The sequence below is a fragment of the Sceloporus occidentalis genome, unplaced genomic scaffold, assembly GCF_023333645.1.
Source record: "Sceloporus occidentalis isolate IW3139 unplaced genomic scaffold, rSceOcc1.0.p SCAF_10, whole genome shotgun sequence".
Classification (NCBI taxonomy): Eukaryota; Metazoa; Chordata; class Lepidosauria; order Squamata; family Phrynosomatidae; genus Sceloporus; species Sceloporus occidentalis.
This window is the reverse complement of record NW_028316990.1, coordinates 10,076,815-10,104,771: the sequence shown is the minus strand read 5'-3', so window position 1 is coordinate 10,104,771 and position 27,957 is coordinate 10,076,815. Positions and strand designations below refer to the sequence as shown.

Genomic DNA, 27,957 nt, shown 5'->3' with positions numbered 1-27,957 from the left:
TGTACAAAGCTGGTAAAATTAAAGAGTATATAAAAGCCTGCCCAAGGCATACATTCTAAGATAATAACAATTAAAAGAGGAATAGATAAAATTACCATATAGAAAAGAAAAAACAAATTAAAAACATCAAATATCAAACAAATCACATCACATCAAATATTGTCAGACAGCCAGATGACAATCCCAAATTCCCTGAGAACGCTTCCCTAAACAATATGGTTTTCAGCTCAGCCTTAAAGCTGGTTAGGGAAGTGATGAGCCATGAATGCAGAGGAAGAAGGTTCCAGGAATGAGGGGCAGCAAGAGAGAAGGGACGGATCCGGGATGGGGCAGAGGAGATCCTGGGTTGAAAGAGGAGACTTTGGCTGCCAGAGCGGAGAGTGCGAGTAGGGATGTAGGGAGAGAGAAGATCGGTTAAATAAAGAGAGGCCAGCCCATGCAGGGCGTTAAAGGTGAGTAGCAAGAGTTTGTACCTGATGCGGAAAGGAAAAGGGAGCCAGTGAAGGGAGGACAACAGAGGGGAGACATGATCATAACGGCGAGCGAGTGAAATAATGCGTGCAGCTGAATGCTGTACAGAAATTAATGGGTGGAGATGAGAGAGGGGAAGCCCTGCCAAGAGGAGGTTACAGTAGTCTAGTCGTGAGACCACTAGGGCATGGACCAGTGTCTTTGCGGTAGAAGCTGAGAGGTATGGACGGATTTTGGCGATATTGTAGAGAAAAAATTACAGACTTTGGCTGTAGTCTGGATCTGGGGGATGAATGACAAAGAGGAGTCAAAGATGAAACCAAGACTGCGGGCTTCCTGGACTGGCTGGATAGAGACGTTATTGACAGAAATAGAAAAGGAGTAGTGAAGGGTGGGCTTAGGAGGGAAAACAAGAAGCTCGGTCTTAGACATATTGAGCATCAGACGCCGATGGTGCATCCAGCGGGAGACAGCTGTTAAGCAGGATGACACTTGCTGCTCTAGCTCTGGCGAAAGATTAGGGGTGGAAAGGTACAGCTGGGTATCATCGGCGTAGAGATGGTAGGAGAAACCAAAAGAACTGATAAGTTTGCCAAGGGAGAGTGTGTATAAAGAGAACAGAAGGGGACCCAAAACAGAGCCCTGAGGAACTCTGACAGATAAGGGGACAGAAGACGAGGTCTGACCACCCAAGACCACTGAAAAAGATCGATCTGACAAATAAGATGTGAACCAATCGAGAACAAGGCCTTCCTCCAATGAGACTGCAGAAAAGTAATGAACTGTTCCCAAATATTCTTATTCAAGCATTTCTCCTTGTCCATTTTCAGCAGCCCTGGGCTACAGAGAAGCCCCTGTCCAGCTTCTCAGGCTTGGGGGAAATGCTACAGCCCTTTGCTGAAGATCTCAAATTCTGGGCAGACTCTTATGGAAGAAGGCGCTTTATCAGATAGCCTGGCCTGATGCCATTTAGGGCTTTGTAGGTCAATACCAACAGCTTGAATTGAGTTCAGAAGCAGCGCTGTGTGAGCAACCTAGCTGCTGCCATTTGTCATAGCTGTGACTTCTGAACCCTTTTGTGACTCAGCCCCAGAGACAGGGCTCTGCAGTAGTCTAACCAGGAAGCCATTAAGCTAGGAACTGCGCTGGCCATCTCTGCCCTCCCAGGAAGCCGAGTTTAGTTAACTGTTGAGTTATCAGAAGCACCCTGGACTGATGGCTGAGGCTTTGCTGCTAATGGGGAGAAGGGGCTAAATCACTCTGGCACCTTGGTTTTATGTCAGAAGCTGCCTTGCATCGCAATCCTGGGAGAACCTAAAGACAAATGTTAAGTAAATACATAAAAACTAACCACCCTGGAACAGTGAGCCCTTTACGCCACCATCCTATTATAACTCCCACGCATGCATGCATTGACCTCCTTGCCATACTACCCATTTATCTGGGCAAACAACTGTGAATTTGGGGGAGGGGGAGGAATCCAGGAAGCACCGCTGAAATAAAGAATGGTGATTTTTTAAAAATGTGTCTTCAAAATACTATTATTTGGTCTGAGGAGGGGAACATACACAGCAAGCAGCTAACAGCAGCATTGTTTACAACTCTTCTACTGACAATATTGGAAAATGCCTACTTGTAGGTCTAGTTCTGTGGGATTCTAAAACAAAACATGACTCTAAAGGACTGAAATGTCCTGTCTGCCGAGACAAAGGTTAAAAGCAAGGCAACAGAAGTATTTTTAAAAAGCTCAGCTCTAAAACCTAAGCACCCAGGCAGTCGGGAGAGCACCCTTCCAAAGGAAGGCACCGATTCCCCAGCTACTAAAGCTTTTATGTCCAACTCTGCTTTGCTCTCCGGTAATGACAGTCAGGACACCAGATTTCCCTTCTCCGTGACGGAGGACCGAGCAAAAGAGAGGCCAACATTCTCAGAAAGCCTAAAGCCTTGCCAGACTTGGCAATCTCTGCTTCTCAGCATAGGTGCCTATAAATAGCACTCACTATCACTCAAGCACTTGCCAGGTTATGGTCTCCCGTTGTGTAGTAAACATCGCTCACATTAGCAAGTCCATCAATGTCACTTTCCTCCAATGCCAAGATTTCCCTCTGGCTTTGGATGACTAGGGATGCCAGGAAAACATGGGCATGCTTGACTTTACTATTTCTTTTTTAAGAGATACAAGAATGACCCAGGTATTTATGGGGACTTTTGAGAGTGAGGAGGGCTCCAGGTATAGTCGGCCTCCATATCTATGGGTTCTTCATGCAAGGATTCAACCATTCATGGCTTGAAAATATCCCCAAAAGATATAAATGCCCCCCCAAAAAAACCCAAGCCTTGATTTTGCCATTTTATATGAGGGGCACCATTTCACTGTGCCACTGTATTCAATGGGAACTGAGCATCCACAGATTTAGGTAGCCATGGAGGGGCGGTCAAGGAACCAAGCCCCAGCAGACACCAAAGGGCCACTGTATGAAAACACTGAAAGATAGTGCCAGTTCAAGCCTGGGCTCTTGAAGTAACAGGACAGCACTTACTGTTGTTCTCAGCAACTACAATGGCATCTTCCCTGTCAGCTGCGTTTCAATTAGACAAATAATTTGATCACCTTATTTAAAACGCACTAACACTGAGGCAAGCTTTTTTAAAATCCATCTAATTTATATGCTTTCATTGAAAAAAGATGACAAGTACCTTGGTCTGTGTAGGTTATACCAGCCCTTTGCCACACTGACATCTTTGACAAGAATGGTTCCCTGTTGAGACAGTTACTCAGATATACTTAGTTCTGCCTTTAAAATTACTGGATGTCTCCTCCAGCTGGAAATAACAACTCAATTTAGGCCCAAATCTGAAAAAAATTAATTCACCATCCCCATAGTGTCAGCTGGATTCAGGCAGTTATAGGGTTTGGACGTGAATGGGAGATTACCAAGGCGTACGGATGCTGTCGGCTATATACCAGAAGAAGGAACCAGCAAAACCACCTCTGAGTCTTCCTTGCCTAAGGAAACCCTATGACATTAACAGGGTCATCCTAAGCCAACGGGCTAATGGATGAAAAAGTTGTGGACGACCCATCTAAAATGCATTATTGCAAATACAAAAACTCTTTGATTTTGAAGGGCAATATCTCGCCATCTCACTGGCGAGGAGAAAAATGTTGCAGTTTCACATTTATGCAAGAACGAGACAAGCAAGGACTCGCACCCCACAACTGTCCTTCCAGCAAGAGTTTTGTTGGGGATTTCACAACTTTTTACATTTTTAAGCAAAGTAAACAGTTATTTATATATGCATTCATTTAAGGCATCTCTCGACCCACAGCCAGAGGGGATACCCTTAATTTTAAGAGCCAAAAGGCCAAGTGGAATAGCACAGTTGTCAGTGCCCTCCAGGAACTTACAAGAGATGGGCAGCAATGAGCTCCAGAGCCAAGGCTGAGCTCCATGGGAAGGGATGCCATGAGATTGATGTTTTCCCCTCACCCAACAAATGCTGCCTCAAAGTTTATTTTCTCAACCAGTGTTGCTTTAACTGTTTTAAAACTGCAAGCTTTGAAGAATTACGCTGTTGGAAGACCAAGAGTTCTGCAACGCCTTAAAGACTAACAAACAGGTTATTTAGGGCATAAGGTTCCATGAACCAAGGGCTAGCTACTCTTTATGGCGCTACTAAAACCATCATCTCTGGCTGGAGTTTGCCTTACCTGGCTCACATGAGCTGCTGAGGAGCACTTCAACCAGAAGGCCATCTTCCATCTAGGTCCAAAAGAGCCCTTTAAATTTATTTATTTATTTGGATGATGGCTGTTTAAGTTTCTTGGCCATTTCTTGAAACGCTTACGTCTCACTTCTTCATCTAGTTCACACTTTTAAAAAACAAATAGTGAATTAATAACACCTAGGAGCCGCAAGGGAGAGGAAACAGAGACCAACCAATCTTAACCATTTCCTTCTCTTAACTCTGTACATCCTCCAAAACCTAAGAGAGAAATCTAGCTTCCGCACAGTATAAAATGTTTCACATACAGGTCAGATCCAACCAAGCATCCTAATTGTAAGCACCCCATAATTTCTTCCCAATGGGCCAGGGCCCAGAACCAAATTGGGCCCCTATTATTACCCTAAGCACACCGTTTCCTGGAACTATGCTGGCAACCAGCAGCCAATGGGCTTCAATAGTAGCACCGCCAGAAGCAACTGCCGTATTTCCCAGCTTGACTCATGCAATACACTCATGACTATGAAAACTAGAACAAGGCTAAATGACTGATGAGAAGAATAATCTCTGCAAAAACCTGAGCAATCCTTGCTTAAGGAAACCCTATGAAATTGATGGGGCTGCCGTAAGTTGACAGGTGACTTGCACATACTTACACAGTCCAGGAATACTTAAGCCATACTAAATGTCTTAGCGTTTAACATGTCACAGAACTCTGTTGTTCAAATGTACAATTAGGTACATTAGGTACAAATGACTAAAGTGAATAAAAAGAGACTGCACGTTAAATACCATAAAGAGTAAACAATTAGGTTTAGCCATTTGAGATAACCTGTCAAGGCAATTTCATTTGTTCATGATTCAGACTACTTTACTTCTGGTATGACCACAAAAATAACATTGGATTGGTAAACTGAGCTAACCCAAAAATGCACCAACATTAACAGCTGGTAATGTGCGCATTTATTTAAATGTGACCCATAAAAATGATCAGTAGCCATATGTTTTCTAAATAATCTACACCCTCAAAATAGGATTTCAAATCTTTCAAACTAGAGTAGCGGAGAAAACCTTGGCTCTCCAGACAAATTAGGCTCCCCAAAGCCTCAAAAGGCAGGACCAATGGTAAGGGATTGTGGGAGTTGTAATCCCAGATCGCTGAGGGTCAAAGGTACCCCAAGTCCTCCTGAAGCCAGTTTGAGGCAGTCCATTAATTTGCTTTAAGTTCCCTTTGATGACAAAATTCTGGCTTATCTTGAGGGATCATTCTGCAGAGTTTTAAGAAGTCATTTTCATTTTAAATGGTCTCTTAAATGCTCTCTTAAAAGGGCATGGCTTACATTTTATTTCTTTATGGCATTTGTATGCTGCCCCATAGGAAAGTTCTCTGGCTGGCTTACAATAAGTAATACCTGCACCCAACCAGCATTTTTATTTACTTAGGGCATTTGGACAATATCTGTCTTCATTCATTCAAAACTATTTCTAAGAGCAAACACGTTCTAAGATTACGTTTATTTGCTGGGTTACAACAGCCAAGTGCTCCAAGTCTATGATAACTGACAGAGGCCTAATAAAAATAAACAAATGGTTATCTCTAGGTATTGAGAATAAGCTTTACTCATCATTCAGAAACTGCTGCTGAGCATCAAAGATGCCATGTTCAAAGAGCATTCCGTACCAAAGAGAATCAAAGTAAGGCTTGAGAAGGGCATTTGCACCGATGAAGGATCCAGGCTAGACAGAGAAAGGCAGGTAGGCAATGGCTAACCTGTTCGCAAGAGCAGCTACTGATGCAGAAGCCCAGACACAAAGGACTAAAGTGAATAAAAAGAGACTGCAGGTTAAATACAATAAAGAGTAAACACAACCATTTATATTGCTATCAAACAAATGCGTGTTCGGAGCTGGAATCCTAAAACATCCCTGACCACCCAAGGCTATTACCCTGACAGTAACCTCAGCCTTTTGAATCACTGCTAAGTTCACAGCCTGACTCTGACTGACCAGACTCCTAAAACCAACACGGTTTGGAGAGCAGCGCCAATACTAGTTAGTCACAACAGCAAAAAAGCCTATTTCTTAGGCTTCATTAAGTATTTGTACCATGCTGTCTTATTTTATACTTGGTAAAGCAGCTAGATACCAGGCACGCTGCCAACCTCTACTACTACTACTACTCCAGGACTTATGTCCCTGGGAGTAGTTTCCATGGAATTCTGCGTGATGAGAAATAGGCAGAATTTTGTTATATATATATATACACACACACACACATATATATATATATATGTATATATATATGTGTATATATATATATATATATTTTAAAGCTGATAAGAGAGGTCTAGTATCTACAAGTGTCCTCATCAAAACTATCTGTTCAGAAGAAAGCAAGGCCCAAACACCTCCCAGGCCCTTTCAACCTGCTCTGACTTTGCCTCTAGCCTGGTCCATTTTCTTGTTTATACCTTGAGCCAAGAAGGCTGAAAACAAAACAAAGCGCATAAATGCCACTGTTCTTGTTATCAGAAGCTTTACATGCCTTTCTTAAACTAATCTCTTTTAATTTTGACCTCTGACATATTTTGGCAGCAGAAGTCTATATTTACTAGGCATACTCTGGCCCTCCCCCGAGAAATGACTTGAGTTTCTCATATTACAAAAAAGAGCAACCAAGATCTCGAAATGATGCCACTAGGCTTCCTCCGTCTTACTTATCCCTTAGCCGCTCCCCTCTATCGCTTCTGTTCATGCTGAGGCAACCCACAGGGCCAGGCCAGTCTACCCTCAAAAAGCACTGACCAGCCACTCGCAGCTCCTGCTTGTAGCCCTCGGGAAAAAGAACAAGCCCCATCCTGCTGAGAAGGCCTGGGGAAGCTGGGGCTGAAATGAGTTCTTCATTCAAAGACCTGTCATGCTTCTTTCCCCTTCTAAACAGTGGAAAAACCAACCAAGTACGCAGCTGTTGCCTTCCCCTGACAGCAGGGGTGAGGGGGCTTCCAATTTCCCACTCCAAATAAGATGCCTCAAACGGGAAGAAATTCATCCCACCCTATGCTCTTTTTTGTGGGGACACCTTCATATTTTAAGAATCACAGGCCTGCCCTATCTTGATAGCAGAAGCAAAAGAAGGTCAAACCTCTGTGTAATGGAACAGAAACTACAGAGAAGGCCTAAGGCATGGAGGTGGGCCACCGGGGGTTGCTCCGGCTCCACAGTTTGTTTTAGCCTTTAGAGCCCATTCAAATGTTGCTCCAAAGACACAAGAGGAAATTCTGAGGGGGAGATATATATATATAGATATATATCGTACACACGACAGTGAGGAAACTGAGACGTGGATCCTAGCCACCCACGCTCCTCCATCGTGTCATAAGCATGTTAGAGTCCCATATTTCACAAGAGTGTTGCTAAGTCTGACCTATGTTTCTAGTTCATGCAATTATTTTTCCTTGTGGGCATGCAGGGAAATCACTCCTGTGTTTTGTGTTGGTGGAAAGGCCAGCTGAATTAGCCCTCTGTTTTGGACTCTACGGCGCTGGTTTTGAGGCAACTGCTCAAGGCCTGTGATCCGACTCTCCGTGCTCAACTTTAAACAGAATCTCTTTGTCTTCTCATCCCGCGTCAGACACCATCCCACTGGATTTCTAAAGACCTTCCACCTCACCTTACGGAGGAGAAGCCTTTCTGGTTAACTACTTTGCGCTGTACTTTTCAAGAAGAAAGGCCTGCTGGGGCTTCCAAGCAACAGGGCACAAGGCCATGGCAATGACAACGGACACAAACTAGTTTAAAGGGGGCAATCAGCTGCCCTATTTCTGTATCTGTTTTCTCTCCCCCAGGGACTGGCCAGGGCTACAGGCACCATCTGGATAGAGAAAGAAAACATGGGGAGAAAGGGCAGAAAGACCTGTCATCAAAATCTTATTACATTCCTATGCCACACTTCCTCTGAGGAAAGCATACAGTCTCCTGGCCTCCTCCTCCTCCTCCGAGACCCAAAACACACACCTTGGAAAAGTTAATCTAAGATTGTTGCTTTTTAAAGGGCATTTTGCAATGGAAAAACTGAGCAATAACAGAAATAATAATGGCAGTAACAGTGGTAGCATCATCGTCATCCTTGTTATTATTATTACTACTACTACTACTACTATTACATTTCCCCCAACGCTGGGACTCTGAGCTGTTGCTTTCTAAAGGTACTTTGGAGCGGAAAAGCTGAGCAAGGAGAACAGTAATAACACCAGCAGCATTAACAGCCGGAGTAACAGAAATCGGAGTGTCATTTTCAATTCATTTAATTCATCCCACTTCTCCCAAGACTGGGACCATCAGCAGGTTCTTTTGAAGGGGGTTTTACGATGGGAAAAGAAAGCAACAACGACAACGACAGCAGCAGCAGCAGCAGCAGCAGCAGCAGCAGCAACATCTGGACCTAATTCCTCTCGCTAGTCCCAACTACAGCAGAGCCATTGAATTAACTGGATTTATCCAATGTGTGTTGACTCATTATCCAGCCATTGGTTTAATGGATCTACTCTTGCTGGAATGAACCAACAGGGCTTCAGCCATTATGATTTCCAAATACTGAGACTCTGAGCCACTGCTTTTGAAGGCTACTTTGCAATGAGAAAAGGGAGCAAAGGTAGTGAGAGAAGCAATATTAACAGTAATAGCATTGATGGACTGGGACAACCTGCAAAGACAGTGCAAACTGGTCAGCGGACTTCCATTTCTGCCCAGATGCAAGTAATAGCGTTATGGGTTGAACATCCCTGATCCAAAACCTTTTTTGAGTGGCAACATGAGGCCAGAAACTTTGTCCTAGGCACAAAAGAGGTTTCAAAATGTAGTGCGTTTCAAAGGCGCTGCTACAAGATCCCTCTCCGTTTCGTGAGACATCTGGCCTTCTCTGCCAGAGAGCTCCTGTGCCGGAGTGAACTACAGTTCCCAGCATTCCCAAAGCACTGATCAAAGTGAAGTCAAAGGCTTTCATGGTCAGCATCCATACTTCTTTGTGGGTTTTTCGGGCTCTGTGGCCATATGTTCTAGGAGCATTGATTCCTGACATTTCACCAGCATCTGTGCCTGGCAGCTTCAGAGAATGCTGGCATGGAAGAGAATGGGAGAGAGACATATAGATAGATAGATAGATAGATAGATAGATACTGTATTTTCCGGCGTATGAGACGACTTTCTACCCCTGTCTTATAGACCGGGTTGTGACCACAGAGACAGGCCAACGGTGTCTCCGGGGTCCTTGTAGGTTCCTGTCCCATCAGGCGCTGCGGCTGGGCTCTCTCTGGCTGCCATTGCTGGAGAAGGGGTGCAGGAGCCGGTGGGGAAGAGGCAAGGAGCCGGCCCTTAGGCCTCACAGCCGCCAGCACCACTCCCTTCTAGGCCAGCATCCTCTGAAGAGGCCAAGGCAATGAAAGAGCAGGAAGCAACTCTTCCAGAAGATGGCCTGAGAAACCCTTGAGACTCAAAAGTGGCCTTGAAAAGGCTTTGTGTCTGAAAATGTGGATCTGTCAAAGGAGGAATAAGGGAGGAGAAAAGGGATGGGGAAGGAGAGAGAAAGAAAGGAAGGAAGGAAGCGTGCCTCTGGGTGCGTACAGAGCGCCGTCCTCCTCCTCCTCCTCCTCAAGGAGCTCCAAAAGGGAGGGATAGTTATAAGGGGGGCCTCTTTCTTTCCCCCTTTCCTTCTCTCTCTCTCTCTTTGTATTCTTCCCCCAGGACCAAAGGGAGGGCCTCTGAGCGAGTGCAGAGCGCCGCCCTCCCTTCCCTCCTTCCCTTTTTCTCTTACCCCAAAATCAGCTCCACCTTCCCTTCCTTTTCCTTGCCCTGCTTCCCCTCGGCCGAGGGGCCTCTGAGCGAGTGCAGAGCGCCACCTCCCCCCCAAAAGCGGAGGCTTACGAGGGGAAGCTCCAAATCCCCTCCTCCCGCGAGCGCCGCTTCTCCCTCCTTTCTCCCCTCGAGGAGGGCGTGCTCTCTTTCCTCTGAGCGCGTGCAGAGTGCCACCTTCGCTCTCAGGAGAGAGGCCGACTGCAAAGGCCTAGGCTCACCCTTGGAATAGAGAGACTTCGGGGACTCGAGGTCGAGGTCGGCGCTGAGGAGAGAGATGAAGTCCGAGGGCATCGCAGCTCCGCGCCGAGGAATGACAACGACAGCAATAACGACGGCAATAATAACAGCAACGGACGGAGGAGCGGGGAGGGACAGAGGGCCGGAAGGGCTCCTCTTCAGCCGCCGCCGCCGCCGCCGTTCCTTCGCCTTCTTCTCCTGACAGAAATCCGCCCAACGGGACCGCCCCCCTCGCCGCCGGCACTGCGCATGCGCGGGCGGAACGGTAAAGGAGGAGACGAACGGATTAGGGATGGCGACGGAGACGCCCGGGCGCATGCGCGGCGGAGGGAGAGATGGCTGTGTGCGCATGCCCAGAATGAGGGGAAAGAGGGTTGGGTGTGCGCATGCGTCGCGGCTCGAGCCCACACTGAAGGAGTTGAATGTGCGCATGCGTCGCGACTCAAGCCCACACTGAGAGGGAAGAGAGTTGAGTGTGCTGCGCATGCGCCGTGGCTCCAGCCCACACTGAGGGGGGAATTCAAAGATATATCCCTGAAAGTCTGTGGAACCAGTACACGGAGAGAACTTGTAGCCCCTTTGACGCTAACTGAAAGTAAGAAATTGGCAGCGTGAGCTTTCCTAAAGTAACGTTCTATTTCTTCAGATGTATGAGAGGAGAGATAGTGAATTGGATGTACGCATGCGCGTCCGGCAGCTCCCCTCCCTACTACGCATGCGCGCTGCTACTGAGGGGGAAAGGAGAGAGCGAGAAGAATGGAAGCGAGCGTATTAAGAGAGCGCATGCGCGCGCCTCCAGGCCCTCTGAGATGTGAGGAGTCGGTGCTTGTGCGCATGCGCCCCAGGCGCTTGGTGAAAAGTGGAGGGAGGGAAGGACCATTCTTGGAACAGCGTCCTCTCAAAGCAAGGGAGGGAGGAGCCTGGAAGAGCCAGGGCAATGAATCAGAATCAAAAGCAGCAGCAAAGAGAGAGTTTTAATTCGTTTTTCTTATGTAATTAATTCACATGTTTTCCTTGGTTCTGTTTTAACTGTATTCCTTCTTTTGATTGCCCTGAGCCTGCTTCGCATTGCTTTTAGCCTCCCAGGATGCTCTGTGCGGAAACAAGTGCTAAATAAAGTGAAAGGTTCCCTTGGTTGGGATGGATCTGGTGCCTTCCTGCAAAGAAGAATTGGCTTGGACCCGAGGCCCCTAAAACGCACGGATGCTCAGTTGGAGTCCCATTACATACAATGGGGGTGATCATTCCAGTTGGAGTCCTTGGTATCTGGACCTGGGTTTGGTGCCAGGACCCTCCCATGGATACTCAAATCCTGGGTGCTCAAGACCCATGATATACAATGAGGTGCTAAAATGGCGCCCCTTATTATATAGGATGGCAACAATCAAGGTTTGCTTTTTGCAATAGATGGTGGGTCCTTGGTGTCCACTGAGGTTTGGTTTCAGGACCCCCACAGATACCAAAAACCATGAATACACAAGTCACATTAAATACAATGGGTATTATTATTGTTGTTGTTGTTGTTCTTATTATTACAGTAGGCCCTTGGCATCCTTGGCTGGGGTTTGGGTTCAGAGCCCCCATGGAGACCAAAACCTTTGGATGCTAAAATCCCATTAAGTACAGCACCATATTAAGATGGCGTCCCTTGTATAAAATGGTACAATCAAGGTTTGCTTTTTGTGGAATGATCTATTTTAAAGGTATTTTCAAACTCTGGAATCTGTGGATGAAACAAACCCATGGATATGGAGGGCTCACTGTACTGTCCTTTCTAATGTCAGATTTGTGTCCTTTCGTACAGAAACTGCCTTGTTCATCTGACATCAAGGGCAGCAGGCAGGCGCAAGGGAGAGAAGACAATGGTTGGACCAAACGCTGAAACCCGTTCTCAAGTCCTAAGAAACAACCGAACGCAGCCATGTTGACTCTGGGCCAGAGGGCCACTTGGACCAGCTCCAGGTCATCCTGTTGTGTCGGCCTGTGACACTTTTCCAAGGAGAGGGGTCTTAGCCGTTGTCCCTCTCTCCTGCCACCACAACATGTCAACCGGGATCTGGTCAGATGAGCCTGAGCTGCTTTGGCCCTGCAATATTCGGGTGTGTGCCTGCCTTACGGTTTTATTTTGGGAAAGAGCGGAGGTGGGGACGTGGAGGGATGTGTGTGTCTGTGCCAACAGCTTCTGTCTGTCGTCATTGCCGTGTGTGACTCCCGAAACCCCAGTCCTCAGCAGGCGGGCCTCCCAGCCGCAGACAGGAGATGACTCCAAAACCACATGCTTTGCATGACTGAGTCACACGCACAACACACACACACACACACACACACACTCATTGCAGCATCGTTATTAACTATTGCTTTATTTGTTTATGACCTGCCTTTTTCTTCAATAATGGGGCTCAATTGATTAAAACTACTTCAGGTCAAAAGTCCTACAAAAAGTCAGTTCTTTACACACACACACACAGAGCGATAACTCATGGTGTTACCCACCCATTCATCTCTTCACTTACCTCACCATATAAAAATCCTTAGCCATGTCTTTTGTACCCGTGTAACTCGTAAATTGTAATTCCTGTCTATCGCCGAATGCAATGGTTGCAAAAGTTGTGACATTAAACAACTAGCAAAGGTAAAATTATAGCTTTGAGTTACAGTATCATATGCACAGCCTAAATGCATTTACATGTACATAGTTTCATATGGTTGAAGGGCACATTTGCTAAGATGTGATGTGTGTGTGCGTTTTAAAGAAAGATTTGAACAGGTTTTAATTTTAAACTTTTTAAAAATTTAAATGTTTAAAATTCCTTTTTTTAAAAACAACTGGGGCCTCTCCTTTCTCTTCGCACCAAACCTTGATCCATTCACACAGAAGATGCAGGCAGACACCCCGACCCATCTGTAAGCTCAAAGTGGGGTAAAATACTCTAAATATACTGTATACACATACTATATATATATACACACACACACACACACACACACACACACTCTCACACACTCTATATTTGTGTGTGTGCATTTCTGCCCAAAGGTAGATATTTTGGGAACAGTGCTGTCACCCCCACTTTCTGGTGTCTTCTGCATCCTCCTAGAGATGCCCCTGATACACACATACACTATTTTTAAAATGTTAAACATTCATTAAAAGGCAGTACCTAAAAATTCGACAGCACAGTACACACACACATAAGAGTTGATTCCTTAAATCCTGTTGAGAACCAGTGTAACATAGTGGTTTGAGTGCTGGACCAACTCTGGAGACCAGCGTTCGATTCCCAGCTTGGCCATGGAAACCTGTTGGGAGACCTTGGGCAAGTCATGCTCTCTCAGCCTCAAGGAAGGCAATGGCAAACCCCCTCTGAAGAAAATTGTCAAGAAAACCCCATGATAGGTTCTCCTTAGGGTTGCCATAAGTTGGAAACGCTTGTAGGCACACAACAAGAACAAAAAGTCTGCAAGCAGAAGGGGAGCAAGAACTCCCTGGCTTTCCTTGGGAGGGATTTGTAAAGATTGGGTGCAGCCACCAAGAAGGCCCTGTCATCTCACTTTTTTCCACCAAACAAACCAGAGAAGATGGTGGGACGGGGAGAAGAAGGACTTCTCCCAGCAGCCCTAGAACTCAAAGAGACGCATGTGAGAAAGCAGAATTTCCTTTGCTCCCTGTCTAGGGTAGCAAAAAGTCCAGGGAAACGTAAGCACCAAGCCCTGGAAGCCCTGGTTCTCTGGGCCTCATCATCCAGCATCAGGAAATGTTAACTTGCTGGCCATTCCTCTCCTTCTGGAATCCATTCTCCCTCCCTCCCCAGTTTGGCTGCTTGCATCCCACAGCTCTTGACTGGAATGCAGTGGGAGAAATGTTTCCTTTTTTATCAGTTCCGAATCCTTGGCCATTCTTCTTCTCTCTTTTTCTGAGACGGTTCCCAGGGTTGTTCATGAGTTTTTTTAAACAAACAAACAAAAGGTTGCAATGGGTTTTCTCTGCCCCATTCATCACTTTGGATTTTTTGTCCCTTTCTAAAAGAAACAAAGCCAATCTCTGCTATCTTTCCCCGTTCTGTTCCTCCTCCAAACTTTGGGATGCGAAGGCTGCATATTTCCCTGCCGCCTTCTCTGAGGGCTTGCTTATGGTTTTGTTTTTTAAAGCTGGCACACATGATAGCTATTTCTTTCTGTAACTGCTAGGGAAGTGACAAAAAAAGTTGCAAATATTGCAACAAAACCATAATACTGGACCATATTTGATTTGTGCGTGAATTGTTTCCTCCTGGCGTTTATGGGCAGAGTGCATTTTGAAATGGTGACATTTTGATTGTGCATTTATCTATTTTCTTTTCCCATTCTTCTTATGTGTTGAAAAAACCTCAGTAAAGCAAAGGTGGTGGTGGTTGTAGTAATAATGATTATTATTATTATTATTATTATTGCCAAATTGTTATTGCCAGATCTCATTTGCCTGACCTTAAGCACCCAGTTTTCATGGGTCATCTCCAGGAAAGCAGGGTTTGATTCCCTGTTCAAGCACAAAACCCACTGGATGACCTTGGGCAAGTCACAGTCTCTCAGCCTCAGGGGAAGGCAATGGCAAACCTCCTCTGAACAAAACCTTTTCCTGCCCCCCAAAATAGGCTGAATTGCTGCTGCTCTAAGAGCAAAAAACCCCATTTAATTAGGTTGCGCAGCCTCTCTGTACTCTGTGTAATCTGGGAACAAGAAATGGGCTCCTGGACACTCTGGGCTTTCTCTTTGTATTTTTCAGGAGTCCACAGAGAAGGACCTGCCGCCATTTATCCATGCCAGCCTTTCTCCAGAAAGAGGGTGCCCATGTTCTGTACGTGTGCTGGCAAATTAGGACAAGGTAATTAATATTTTTAAGCCAGCTGTTATTTTAACCTGAGACAGCCAGGAAAGAGAGAATTAGCAGGTGCTTCCTTAATGGGTTTCTGGTGAAAGCGGACGATTCTTTTCCAATGACCATTTGGAAAAAATTTTGTCAGGAAATAATGAGAATGGTCAGGATGGTGCTTCCTGACTCATTGCTAAGCTTGGCAGAGAAGGAGTGTGTGTGAGTGTGTGTGTTGTGTATTGTGGTATTACTTTTTGGCTCCTAGAACATATACACTACAACTGTCCCACTTTGGCAAGGAAGGTCCAAATTAATCCTCGTCCCACTTTTTCAGCTACTTTTAAAATGTCCCAGCTTCTCTCTCTTCCCACTTTCTCCATTTGTCCTTACCTTACTTTAGTTATTACCAACTGAGTTAAAAATGCAAACAGTTTGCATTCAAGGTTTTAAAATTGTCCCAGTTTAGGGCTGCCATAATTGTCCACTTTTACCAGGGACAAAATGTAGGACAAATTCAAGACCAAACTGTAGGGCAACTGCAGGACAAAACTCAGCTCAAAATGTAGGACATTTAAGGTCCACCATTTTTCTTCAATGTCCTACATTTTGGGCTGAGTTTTGTCCTGCAGTTGTCCTACAGTTTGGTCTTGAATTTGTTCCACATTTTGTCCCTGGTAAAAGTGGACAATTATGGCAACCCTACTCTCAGTCCTCTTCCCACTTTTCCCCGTTCGTCTTCAACTTATTTCATTCGTTGCAAACTGAGTTCAGTATGTGAAAGGAGTTTGCATTCAGTTAACTCAGCAAGGGAAAGAGAAAAGGAGAACCTTGACCTTCCCAGTTGGTTCAGGCAAAGGAAAATTGCTGCAGCCTCTCCTTGCTTGTCTGTTCTTTTGCATTTATGGCTTTTGTTGTCTTTACCACTCTCTGATGTTTCTTGGCCATGTGGGTCCTGGTTTTCATCTTGGGAGGGTATGCCGCCAGCACCCATTGAGGATGGCCAATGGGTGTGTGGCCTGTGTGGCCAAAACTACCAGCACCTTTTGTGCTTGCTGCTGCCTTGTTTAAGGCCAACATCATGTAAAAGGTTTGCCACCAATGTTTCCAAACTTGTTCTTAAAAGAGACAAGGGATCATTTCTTTCTGAGGAGCACCCAAGAGTTTACCAGACAAAGCAATGGGCCTGAACAGACAGGCCAAAATAAAACTGCTTCGTGTCACTTTGGAGGTATGTTGTTTAAATGACACACGCATTTTAAGAGGCCAGAAACTGTGCCAAAGCCATGCTCCAGTCCTTAGGACGGGAGCATGGCTTTGGCGTGGCTTCTGGCCTCTTGGGATGCATGCGTCATTTAAACAACATACCTCCAAAGTGACACGAAGCAGTTTTATTTTGGCCTGTCTGTTCGGGACCAATAGGTCTCCAGTTTATGCAAACCTTTCCTTCATCTTGCACATTCTTCCTAGCGTTGTTGGAGAATAGTGGTTTTCAATGCTGGCTCAGGAGTCAAAGAAGGACAGTGTGCCCTGTTAGATTGTTTTTTCCCAAGAAAGGGTTTTTTTCTGAGGGCAAAACAGCCTTGCAGACTACAGGGCCACACTTTGGCCACCTTCACCTGGATCCGTTTGCCAAGGGTTTGCTGGAAGTAGTTGGCACCAAACAACTGTCAGGAGCTGTAAAACTCTCCCAGGGCAATGGCCTCTGTTTAGGAGGCAGCTATGGCTCTCCTTAAGACACTGTTACCTCTTCAAACAGAGCTTTATTGAAGTAGAAAACCTTTCAGAGTTGTGTAATGCCTTGAAGCCACATCCCGTGGCCACCATGATCACCAAACCCTTTAACAGCCTTGTAGGTTGGCTGCTTTTGTACTCCTGGGCTGAGGCTTCCTGGTGCTGGTTCTGGCACACAAAAGCAAACAATACAACCATCTAAGGGACACAACTTCCAATGCAAAATCATTCAGGAGATGTAGTGGAGTCCAATAAAGAGGAAGGCTCTGGGGTCTATATAGCTATGTCTCTTTCAATTCTGTGATATAGCTATGGCTTGCACAAGAGTAAAATGGCCACTGCACAGTTAAGAATATAAAAGGGAGACCTACAGCCCCAAAGTCTTTGAGAGAAGTGACTCTTTATGGGCAAAGGGCTCTTAATAATCTGGTGTCTTCTGTGTGTATCTTGCTTTTTAATGGATAGGTTTTTAAAAATTGCTTTTAATTTTAAGAAAGGGTGGCAGAGGAGAAATCTAGGGGTACCTTTGAGAATTATTTGTTTTAGCATGAGCTTTTGTAGATTTCAATCCACTCCTTCCAATGCTCTGATGGAGTATAATGCTAATGCCGCAGGGATCTTGTAGCACCTTTAAGACTGACTGCAAAAATAGCCTAAGATTTAATAGGTTTGGTCTACTTTCTTAGATGCATGGAGTGAACTTCAGAATCAGACTGTATGAATAGCCATAGAAATGCAAAACTTGAGGGTATGGTGATGTGGTGACAAGTTTTGCATTTCTATGGCTATTCACACAAAGTGATGGTAACAGTTCTTCCCGGACATTACTTAATGCATTTGAGGAAGAAGACCAAGCCTCAGAAAGATTTTACCAAATTCACTCCATGCATCTGAGAAAGTTCACAAAATCTTATGCTACAACCCCTTTTGCATAGTTAGTCTCAAGGGTGCCAGAAGATCCCTTTGCATACTGATACTCCAATCTAGGTCTCTAAATTCTGCTAATGCCACAGGTATTTAAGCACATAGTTTGGATCAGAGTGGAACGGGACACAGAACAACAGTGCAAATTGAAACCTTGGCCATAAACCTTCAAAGAGTTGAGTGAAACCTTGCCAGAGCTGTGAAGCAACCAGTCTGTTAGTTGTGAGCTGTTCAAGCAAAGACCTAAAAGACATTTCCTCTGAAGTAGGGAAAACCTTCAATTTCGTTTATTAATTATATTTTGACTTTTGTATGGTTTTCCTTGATGTGAACTTTCACCTGCATCTATTTGAATTTTGTGTAAACCGCCTTGAATGCCAGGGCTGGGAAATACAGTGGGATATGCCTAAATATATAAATAGGATCATCCTCATCAGTAGATGACAAGGCAGTCCATCATCCTGTTGACAATCAACTGCCCCCATGGGATGAAATCCCAAAGCAGGCTGTGGGGGCAATGGTTCCCTCCATCAGTTGTTCCCTCCAATATTACATTTGGCGCCAACTTCTTCAACTGGAGTCGAAGGCTTTCATGGCCGGCATCCATAGTTTTTGTGGGTTTTTTCGGGCTCTGTGGCCATGTTCTAGAAGAGATGCTGCTTGCGAAACGTCAGGAAGAAACTCTTCTAGAACATGGCCACAGAGCCCGAAGAAACCCACAAAAACTTCTTCAACTGGTCTCAGCTCAGCCAAAGCCAAAGCCGAATATAAACACAAAAAGTACACATGCGCACACACAAAAGCTGAGGGCCATTGCCTTTATTTCCAAAAGGTTCAGGGGGATTAATGCACAGATAAAGAGGCAGCGGATGCTTCAGGAAGCAGAGTGATTCATTCTCTCTCATCACATCCAGAGCCGTTCCTTTTTGTTCTCTCACATGGCAAAGAATCACGGCATTCGGGTTATTTTGGAAACATATTTTAGTTTTTCTTGGGTTTTCATTTTAATATCCCTTTCCCCAGCAGCACTTGTTTTTGGGAGATTTGGGAAATGCAGGGTGATTCAAAAAGAATGGCACACGGGTAAATTGCACCATTTGGTTTTTATTTGGTTTTGCACCATCCTTTTCGAATCGCCCTGTATTTCTCAAATCTCTCATTGCAAGTGCCATTGGGGAAGGCAATACCGAAATGCACCATTCTTTTTGAATCACCCTGTATTATTTAGAAGTTTAACTCCTTTGAGATCTGATGCTGGAGAAGAACGTTGAGGAGATTGTGGATGGTCAAAAAGACAAACAAATGGGTCCTTCAACAGATCAAGACTGAATTCTCCTTGGAAGCCAAGAAGACTAATAATAATAATAATAATAATAATAATAATAATAATAATAATGTTTATTTTTGCATAGCGTATACCATTACAAAAAGTAGTTCATATAAAAAACATATAAACATAAAATATAAGCAGCAGCTACACTGTAAGATATACATTGCATTGCAGGGTTAAAATTGTCTTTTGAAAACAACAACATGTAAGATGGATCTAAAGAGGCATAAGGGGCCAGATACACTAAAGCTCTATAACATTGGTTTACAGAGCTGAGGATATTCAAGAATAGTTGGGCTTCAAAACTATCCTGTGACACAACCATCGTCTTTACAGAACTTCCTCCATAACACTGAAGCTTTAAAGGCACAACAGGCTACCTTTTCAGAAATGCTTGTTTCAGTATCCCCTAATAATAGAATGATCAGATATGAGTCAGAGTTGTTTGATACCAACCCTAAGTCTTTGTATAAAGCATTTCTCAGATCTTTATAAATTGGGCACTCTAATAAGTCATGACTTAGATCTTCAACTGAGTTGGAGCCACATGGACAAACAAAGGACCCAGATGGTCCTTTGATAATGCCCTTGCACCACAGCTGTGGTCATTGACTGACAACGTAAGGCTGTGAAGGCATATCTCTGTTTGAAATCAGTTATATTATTTAGATGTTGTGGATAACTTATTTGGGAAGGGAGTTTGGTATACCAAGGAGCACATTTTGATGGGCCAACAGAAGTACAATCTAACTGAAAGTCGTGTTTCAAAATATGGGACTTCATATATTTTACAGCTTTATCATAATTTAAAGAGCACAAAGAGTCCTTTGAGAGCCCATACAAATCAATAAGTTGCAAGATTTCTTGATTCCAAGATATAAGTGTTTTGTTTTTGAATTTCAACATTTCTTTGAAAGCAATCAATACAAGGGCTGGTCCTATCCCATTAGTAAGTTTGAGCCAGTATTTAATGGCTTGAACCTGAGTTATAGCCTTAACAGTACGGAGACCACCTTCCAACCAAGGGATAGTGGTCTCGGTTCCTTTGGGCAGACCTAAAATTATTTTGGACTGTTTCCAAGTTAGATTTTATGTTAGTCCCCCAAATTTCAGCCCCATAATGCAACTGAGCTATAACTTTAGCCTCAAAGATTGTAATGGCCGGAGGGAACTGTTTACCACTTCTGCTCCAGGAGAATCTTAATAGAGAGTTGGCTGTATTAATAGCAACTGTTTTTGTATTTTCAAAATGACAACTCCAAGATTCAGTTGAGGAGAAATTTAGTCCTAAATATCTGAAGGACTTCACTTGTTCTATAAGTTACCCATCAATTCGCCATGTGTGTTTTTTATGCCTATTGGCAAAAACTAGTATTTTTGGGTTTTTGTGATTAATTTTCAGCTTACCTTGTGTTGCTAATTGACTGAAAGACTTCAATAATCTCCTTAAACCTTGCTGTGTTTGTGACAATAAAATAGTATCATCTGCATACATGAGAACTGATATTTTCCTGGGTCCCAATTTAGGGGGTACATAGTTGTCCTTATCCCTTAAATCAGTAATTAGTGAATTAACATAAATGTTAAACAACGCTGTAGCTAACAGGCAGCCCTGGCGCACACCAGGAGTAGTTGATATTGGGTTTGAAAGCAAGCCAGCAGAATCCAATCTGACTTGAATTTTAGTATCAGAGTGAAGGGCTTGTATCAGCTTCAGCAATCTTTTATGTATGGATGTTTTACTTAGTTTTCCCCAAAGGTGTTCTCTACTCATGGAGTCGAAGGCTGCTGAAAAATCAATAAATGCAAGGTATAAATGCTTTCGTTTTAATCTGACATATTTGTGTATGAAATGACATAATACAAAACAGTGATCTAGTGTTGAGTGATTGCCTCGGAAACCCACCTGTTCTTCTGCTATTATAAAACTGCTCTTCTTCCCTCAGCTACTGTTTGTGGAGGATAAGGAGGACCTTGAGGCTTGGCTCCAGAGGCCTTCCCTCTAACGCCAAGGCTGCTGGTATAACAACTGTTCTTCCCTACATTTGCTGTCTGCTTACATTACCAGACTGAAGGAGGCAGGGAAGTCTTTGAGGATGATGTTACAAATATGGTCCTATATTTTATGTCTCTAGTCTGATTGAGATTATTGCTCTGGTTATTTTAGGTTCCACTTTTTAATTATATTTTATATTTGAAAATGGTTTTTACCAGACAGGGTTATAAGCAAAAGGGGCTCCAGATAGTTTCTGGTGATTCACCAGGTAATAAAGGAACACAAAAGAAAATCACGAACTTTTTCCCCTCACGAAGAAAGGAGGCAGTTGCTGAGGATCTACACTTACCATCCCCAGAGCCTACTCTAGATTGGTCGGTTGATCATCGATACTCAAGACATGAGATGGGCTCAGAAGAGGCTGCCATGAATTTAGCACTAGAGTTGGCAACTGCAGAAAATGCTCCCCTCATTCCTAGGATGGGACAAGAGGAGAAGGATGGTTTTATGAGAAAGCAAATAGATGCGCTGGCACAATGCCATACCCAACCAGAGGAAGAACCCTTCCTAAATTTAACTGAACAGAGAGAGGAGGAAAATTGTAACTCATTATTTCAGTGGGTTAAAGATATCCTGGAAGAAATGAAGTTGATAAAATCCTTTCTTTCTGAATCATATGAGTTGCTAATTATATTAATTGACTTAAATAAGATAGCTAGGGATACTAATATACAAGCTGACAATGACACTGTAACCCCTGAAGAGGATCTCCTTGGCCAGGAAAAACCAGCAAAGAAGACTATAAAGAGCATACCTAAAATGAAAAGAACTCAGCGAAAGAAAAGTAAAACAGATATTAAAATATAAGAAGAGCAAAAATATTAAGCATCCAAATAAAGCTAAAAAATCAGCTTGTAAATTTAATTATAGTCATCTATTCAAACTGATAGCAGAAAGCCAAGAAGCTAAAAAAAACCCATTCAGACTCCCCCCAAAAAGACATCAAACTTAAAAAGACATACATCATAAAAGTCCTTATAACCCCACAGTTTCAGACAGTACTACTAATAAGGAAGGACAAGATCCATGGGCGGATGCCCTAAGGAATACCAATAGCAAGAGTAATCAGACATCCCAACTCTCAGTACAACCAAAATGTAATGACAACAGGAAATTAAAATTGCTGGCCCACCTTCTGGTGTTTGTTGGATCCCCCAAAGAAAAGGGAATGCTCAGTCAACATAATCGCAAACTACACTTAACCAAAACATGACAAGCTAACCTTCCTGAGGTACAAACACCATCAAAAATCCTGAAGGTTGAATACTTGTTCTATAACTATTCTCACGCAAGAGCAGTAGTGGCTTTTGAGAACAGCACTACAGCTAAAAAGGTTTATGAGAAGAGACAGGAACTACAGACCTTGGGTATATCTGTAGCTAGGTACTATAAAAATATGGCTTCCCCTTTGTCCCTGATAAGCTTCCACCAACACAGGATCAATAGATGTGAGCCAGCTTCTAAAACTGAATAGGCACTTATGGATGATCTTATTAATTTGGAAGAACCATCTGAATCTATGTTACCACTGACCCAGAGAGAGGAGTGGCAGGGATTGTTAAAAGGACCCATGATAAATACTGACCGAAGGGAAATGTACCAGCTTCCTTCAGTTTCCAAGGCTCAGTGCCAAGATGACTAAACCGAGGAGGCCCTTGCGCTTGGAGAAAAATGAGAAAAGACAATGATGCTAGGAAAAATGGAAGGCATAGAAGGAAGGAGAGGAAGAGCGCAAGCCAGATGGATGGACTCTATTAAGGTGGCTGCAGGTATAGATCAACAAGACTTGGCCAGTGGACGATGGGATCTTGGAGATGTCTGATCCATAGGGTCGCCATAAGTCAAAGTCGACTCAAGGGCAGGTAACAACAGTAACCATTACCCCCACATTCTCTGGTCTTAGGGGTGAAGGACCCCATTGAATTTCATAAAACTCTATTTTGGGGGGGGGGGTTACGTAGGGCTCTGTGGCCATATTCTAGAAGAGTTTCTTCCTGACGTTTCTCCAGCAGCATCTGTGGCTGCTGGCATCTTCTGAGAATGACTTCACTTTATTCTTTTTACCTAAGAACACATTTTTAGGAATCTCTGGCTCCTTCAGTGAAACTCTGTGGTCAACATCTGCCAAAAGTCTACAAACGCCAAGAGAAGTGTTTTCTCTAGGAACTTTTAGGTCCTCCAACACAACTCTATGGTCAACTTCTGGCAGAGTTGGAGGGCCTAGAGATCCCTAGAGAGGACATATTACTCAAGACTGCAAATGATCAAATCTACAAAAGTCAAAGCCTGGAGAGCCAACTGGATTCAGATTAGATTTGTAGTGGAGTATTGTTATATATTTTAATCATGTTTTATGTTAATTTTATAGTTTGGGAGGGAGTCTTGGGTCAGGGTTTTGTGGGTTTTGTTGTTCTTATATTGTGTATCATAAACTCTGTTGTTATCCGCCTCGATCCCCAAATGGAAGAGGCAGGATATAAATAAATATTTATTATTATTATTATTATTATTATTATTATCATCCACCAGTTTTATCAATTAATGACTATCAGGAGAACAAGATTTTCAGCATCCCTCCTGCCTGTTTGCGCACCAACTTCTTGCAACCATTAGAAGATCTTTGTTTACATTGTTGTTATTATTATTATTAGCATTATTATTATGCTTTATTTATATAGTGCTGTAGATTTGCACAGCGCTTTACATACAAACAATGAGATAAGAGTAAACCTGCCCTTGGCGTACAATCTAAGAATTAGTTTATGTATTTGTTGCCTTTCTCCCCAGAGGGACCCAAGGAGGCTCACAGATAAAACATTTAAAAGCACATATAAAGAGCCATTCTGCATAACCATTGATTGATTGATTGATTGATTGATTGCAGGGCCATGTTCCTTGTAAATGCACAGCCTTGTAAACCCAGCATTTAAGGAGCAGGGTCTGTAAACACAGTATTTGTGCCCCAACTCAGTGCAACAACTGGACTTTTTTCCCCAATGCAAGCAGAAGGTGTGTCCGAACTGTGAGCTCTGGCACTGCTGCCTAGTGGTCAATGCGCTTCTGGCGCTACTGACTGCAGGCGGATATGAAACAAGAGCAAGGCTTGGGATTTCTCATCTCTCTTGCCATCTTGCAAGGACAGAAAAGGGAGCAACAACACCCTCTCCCTCCCTGGTCGGAAATCCATGGGATTGATGGGAGGTAGGAGAGAAAGGGCTGGTGTCTGGATGGGAGTGTGCAGCATGACCCAGAATCCCCGGTCTTATCCCCCCGAGGCCAAGGGGGGCTGTGGGGAGGAGGCCAAAATTAGGACATTGAGCCCCCAAGTAAGACTTCTGCTGCCCAACTCCATAGAGGGTCCCCCAGTCCAGCCCCATTCAGCCCTTCTTTGCCCCCATTTCTAGGCCTGCGGTCACTTGACATTTCACAAAACATATTCAGGAGAAGCGCTGTTGGCCCCGTGGCAAAGAACAACAACACCCCAAATCCACAAAACGGCCGTACCTTTATTGGAACAACCGAAATGCACATTGATGCACATTGCAAGCTTGTTGTACATTATGCACGTTGCAGCGGAGCTAGGAAAGCTTGCCGTGTGCATTTGGGGTGTCCCGAGCACTGGCCTAGGCCACTGGCAGACCCGGGTTGGGATCCTGGGGCAGGTGGCCATGGCAGACCTCCTCGGAATCTGGACAAATCTTGCCAAGAAAGAACCATGGCACACAACAACAAACAAACAAACTGGAGGCCTGGAGCAATGAAGCGGCGCTTTGAGTCTGCCGGAGACCTGGGTTCGAGTCCCCTCCGCTCAGCCCTGGAAAGGCATCTCTCAGCCTCCGAGGACGTCAGAAATGGCTCCAAGGCCCAGAGAGGCCAGGCGAGAGCGGGGGGGGGGATGCTGGGGCCTGGCCTGGCCCTTTGGGGGGCGCTCAGGGGGCCTGCTTACCTGGCGCCGTTGTTCCGAGGCAGCAGCCGGGGCTCCAGGGCCAAGGCGGTCCGGGCGGCGGGGGCCGGAGGGCCATGGCCGGAGGGGGCCAGCGGGGGGCCAGCGGGGCCGGAGGAGGAGGGCCCCACCGCCGCAAGGCCCTCGGAGGGGCCGCCAGCTTGAGCCAAGGACAGGGCTTGCCTCGCCTCCCGGTGCTCCTCCTGCTCTCCCTCCGGCCGCTGAGTCCGGCGGCGAGGAGCGTGGGTCACTCGCCGGGAGGAGCTGCCCCTGAGGCCGGCCCCTTTCCCCCTTGGCCCTCCTCCTCTGCCCAGGAAGGCAGGCAGGACTGGAGGGACCCTCCCAGGACTGGGCCAGGCACACTCTCTCAGCCTCAGAGGAAGGCAAGGCAAGGCAAGCCCCCTCTGGACCACTGGGAGGCAGGCACAACAACAGCAGCAAGAGCAACAGGAGCCTCCAAAGTCTCCAGCCCCAGAAGTGCAGGGAGTCCACGCTGGGTTTTAGGCTGAACTTTAAAGACCCTTGCCAAAGCAATGGGCTTGTGTGGGGAATCAGCACCTTGGATAGCGCCTTTCCTCAGGCCCTGGCTAAACTGCCTGCCTGCCTTGCCCCACTGGCATGGCAAGGACCAGCTGCCACTGGCGCCGCCGAGGGTTTTCGACTCCAATGGAAGAGACTGAGAGCCCAAACCTTGCCCAGCCTGTTCTGCCTGCCCTTTCCTGCAGCAGCCTGAAGGGATGCTGAGCCCACCTCCAGGGCTTGAAGATAACCACTTCTCCCTCAGTGGGCCTGAGAGTGGACCCCATTATGAAGCCAAGGGAGAAGCGGAGGGGGGCTAGGGTTGCCTTTGGCAGAGCCATGGGCAAGCTCACTCCCCATGGCACTTGCACCACCAGCAATGGCACCATCCACAAGCGTCAGCAGGCTTGGACAACCCCAAGATTTGCAGAAGGACAAACACATTTTAAGGTGCAGGGAAGGAGACTAGGGGAACCCAAAGTAACTGGAGAAGACTAGGCATGTTCAGTTGACACAGAATGTTGGTTGACTTGGAGGAAAACATGCAGAAAACCAGGAGAGGGAGATGTGGGATGAGATGAGAGGCTGGATAGAGAATGCCCACCATCCCAACACTCTTCTTTGACTTCACTGCTATTGTGAGGGATCTCGTCCGTTGGGCCTATCCATTTGATCTGCTAGAATTGATCCTAAAGAGCACCCCCACTTCCGACTCAATAGTATGGGAACAGACAACAATTGGATATTTTAATGATTGGTCGCAGTATTAATGGCCGTTTTATTGTTTGTATTTTTAGATAACATTGTATTTGCATTTTGTATTGTTGAATTCTTTGCTGTAATCCCACCTTGATCCACAGGGAGAGGCGGGAAATATAAATAAAATGTATTATTGTTGTTATTGTTATTATTATTATTATTGTGAATAATAAAAGGGTTGTGCTCTCTGTAGGCCAACTAAAATAAAGTAACCAATTCTTTTTGTTTTCCATGTCTCCTGCAGGACTTGAATAAGTGCCATGACTCTTGTGCAACTGCAAGGGCTGTGAGTACATTTACAGTTGGACTTTTTAAAAACCTTTTCGGAGTGTGTGTTTTCAATATGGTTAATAGATTAAATCGGTTTTAATGCTGACTTTTTGCACATTCTGAATTGTAATCTTTTAAATGCGTGAGCCGCCTTGAGTCCCAGCCTTGTGGGGGAAAGGGGAGGATATAAATGAAATCAATAATAATAATAATAATAATAATAACAGCAACCACCACCACCCCCCACTCCTTTACTTGAAGCAAAAAAGGCTTTCACCCTCAAGAGTTTGGATGCAGAACGTTTGCAACACCCAACGCTTTCCCAGAACCAGAGAGCAGCGTCTTAAGTGTTTCCCATCATAACCACTATTCCAGATGGATCAGTTTCCAAGACAACACGCTCTGAACTCTGGATTTACAGACAGAGACAGACTGGAGTTGAGACACACACACACACATACCTTGTTCCCCCCTTATCAGCTAAATTCAACAAATGCACAAGAACAGACGTGAGCCTGCAAGCAGCCAACCTTCACAAAGGAGTCAGCCATGCAACCAATTTCACCATTGGCTGCACTTCTTTGTATTAATCTCAGTTGAGGTTTGGGTTCTGCTGTGCATACACACTGATCTGCAAGCATATATGATTGAAATGTTCTTGTAAGAAGCTGTAATTTCTGGCCTCCCTTGAAGAGGGGGAATGCAAAAATGACACCAGGAGGCATCTTTAGCTTCAGGGCTGCTTCTTGAATCCTAGATTCAAACTTAGAACCAACATGCAAACTGGTCCAGAGCTTGGAAAAACCACTTGTTATTAAAGATAACTGCCAGAGCCCTCCAGCCAGCATGCTCTGAAATTATGGGAGCCTAAGAGAAGTGGTAAAAGAGAGAGCAGACTTATCCCTGCGCTCCAGAACAATGCTGTTTTGTGCTGTTTGTTTGTACAATTTGAGACTGGCACCAGAGCCCAACCTCTAAGTAAGGACGCCCCTTACTTAAGAGCAACTGTCTTGTGTTTCAAGCCCAGAGGCACAATTCCCAGCCACTTCCCTCTGCCTTGGTGTTGACACCCTCTTGCATGTATTTGTAACTCAAGGAACTCTTGCCTGGCACAAAATGGGCAGAAGAGACAACCTTTCTTGCCACACCATATTCCTTGAGCTGTAAATTTAAGCAAGAAGACATCAGCATTAAGACCAGAAAGATGGAGACGCACAGGCCATCCAAATGTTGTCAGAGATGTGAGAGTGTTATTTTTCAAGCCAGGAAAAAATGGGCTGCGGATTCAGAGT

General features: G+C 44.9%; 1 protein-coding gene and 1 long non-coding RNA gene across 6 annotated transcripts in view; one reads left to right on the top strand and one right to left on the bottom strand.

The window, feature by feature from the left end:
* The window catches only part of NFAT5 (nuclear factor of activated T cells 5), a 62,027-nt gene extending 36,728 nt beyond the window's left edge, over window positions 1–25,299 (bottom strand). The window contains exon 1 of one of the 3 annotated variants that reach the window (XM_089476782.1): window positions 25,121–25,299. In XM_089476782.1, the coding sequence (XP_089332908.1) occupies window positions 25,121–25,196 (76 nt within the window). In that variant the 5' untranslated portion in view covers window positions 25,197–25,299. Of the gene's footprint in view, window positions 1–10,265; window positions 10,528–25,120 lie in introns of those variants that run through there. The other 2 variants (XM_089476780.1, XM_089476781.1) reach the window with 2 other exon arrangements.
* Window positions 10,754–26,721, top strand: LOC149305861 (uncharacterized). Of its 3 annotated transcripts, none has more exons than XR_016271706.1 (4): window positions 10,754–10,879; window positions 12,089–12,383; window positions 15,047–15,145; window positions 26,640–26,721. It is a non-coding gene; the product is annotated as an uncharacterized LOC149305861 (long non-coding RNA). The 3 variants fall into 3 exon arrangements; XR_016271708.1 differs by lacking the exon at window positions 26,640–26,721 and adding an exon at window positions 21,065–21,079; XR_016271707.1 differs by lacking the exon at window positions 26,640–26,721 and adding an exon at window positions 17,878–18,188.
* The last annotated feature ends 1,236 nt before the right edge of the window (window positions 26,722–27,957 follow it).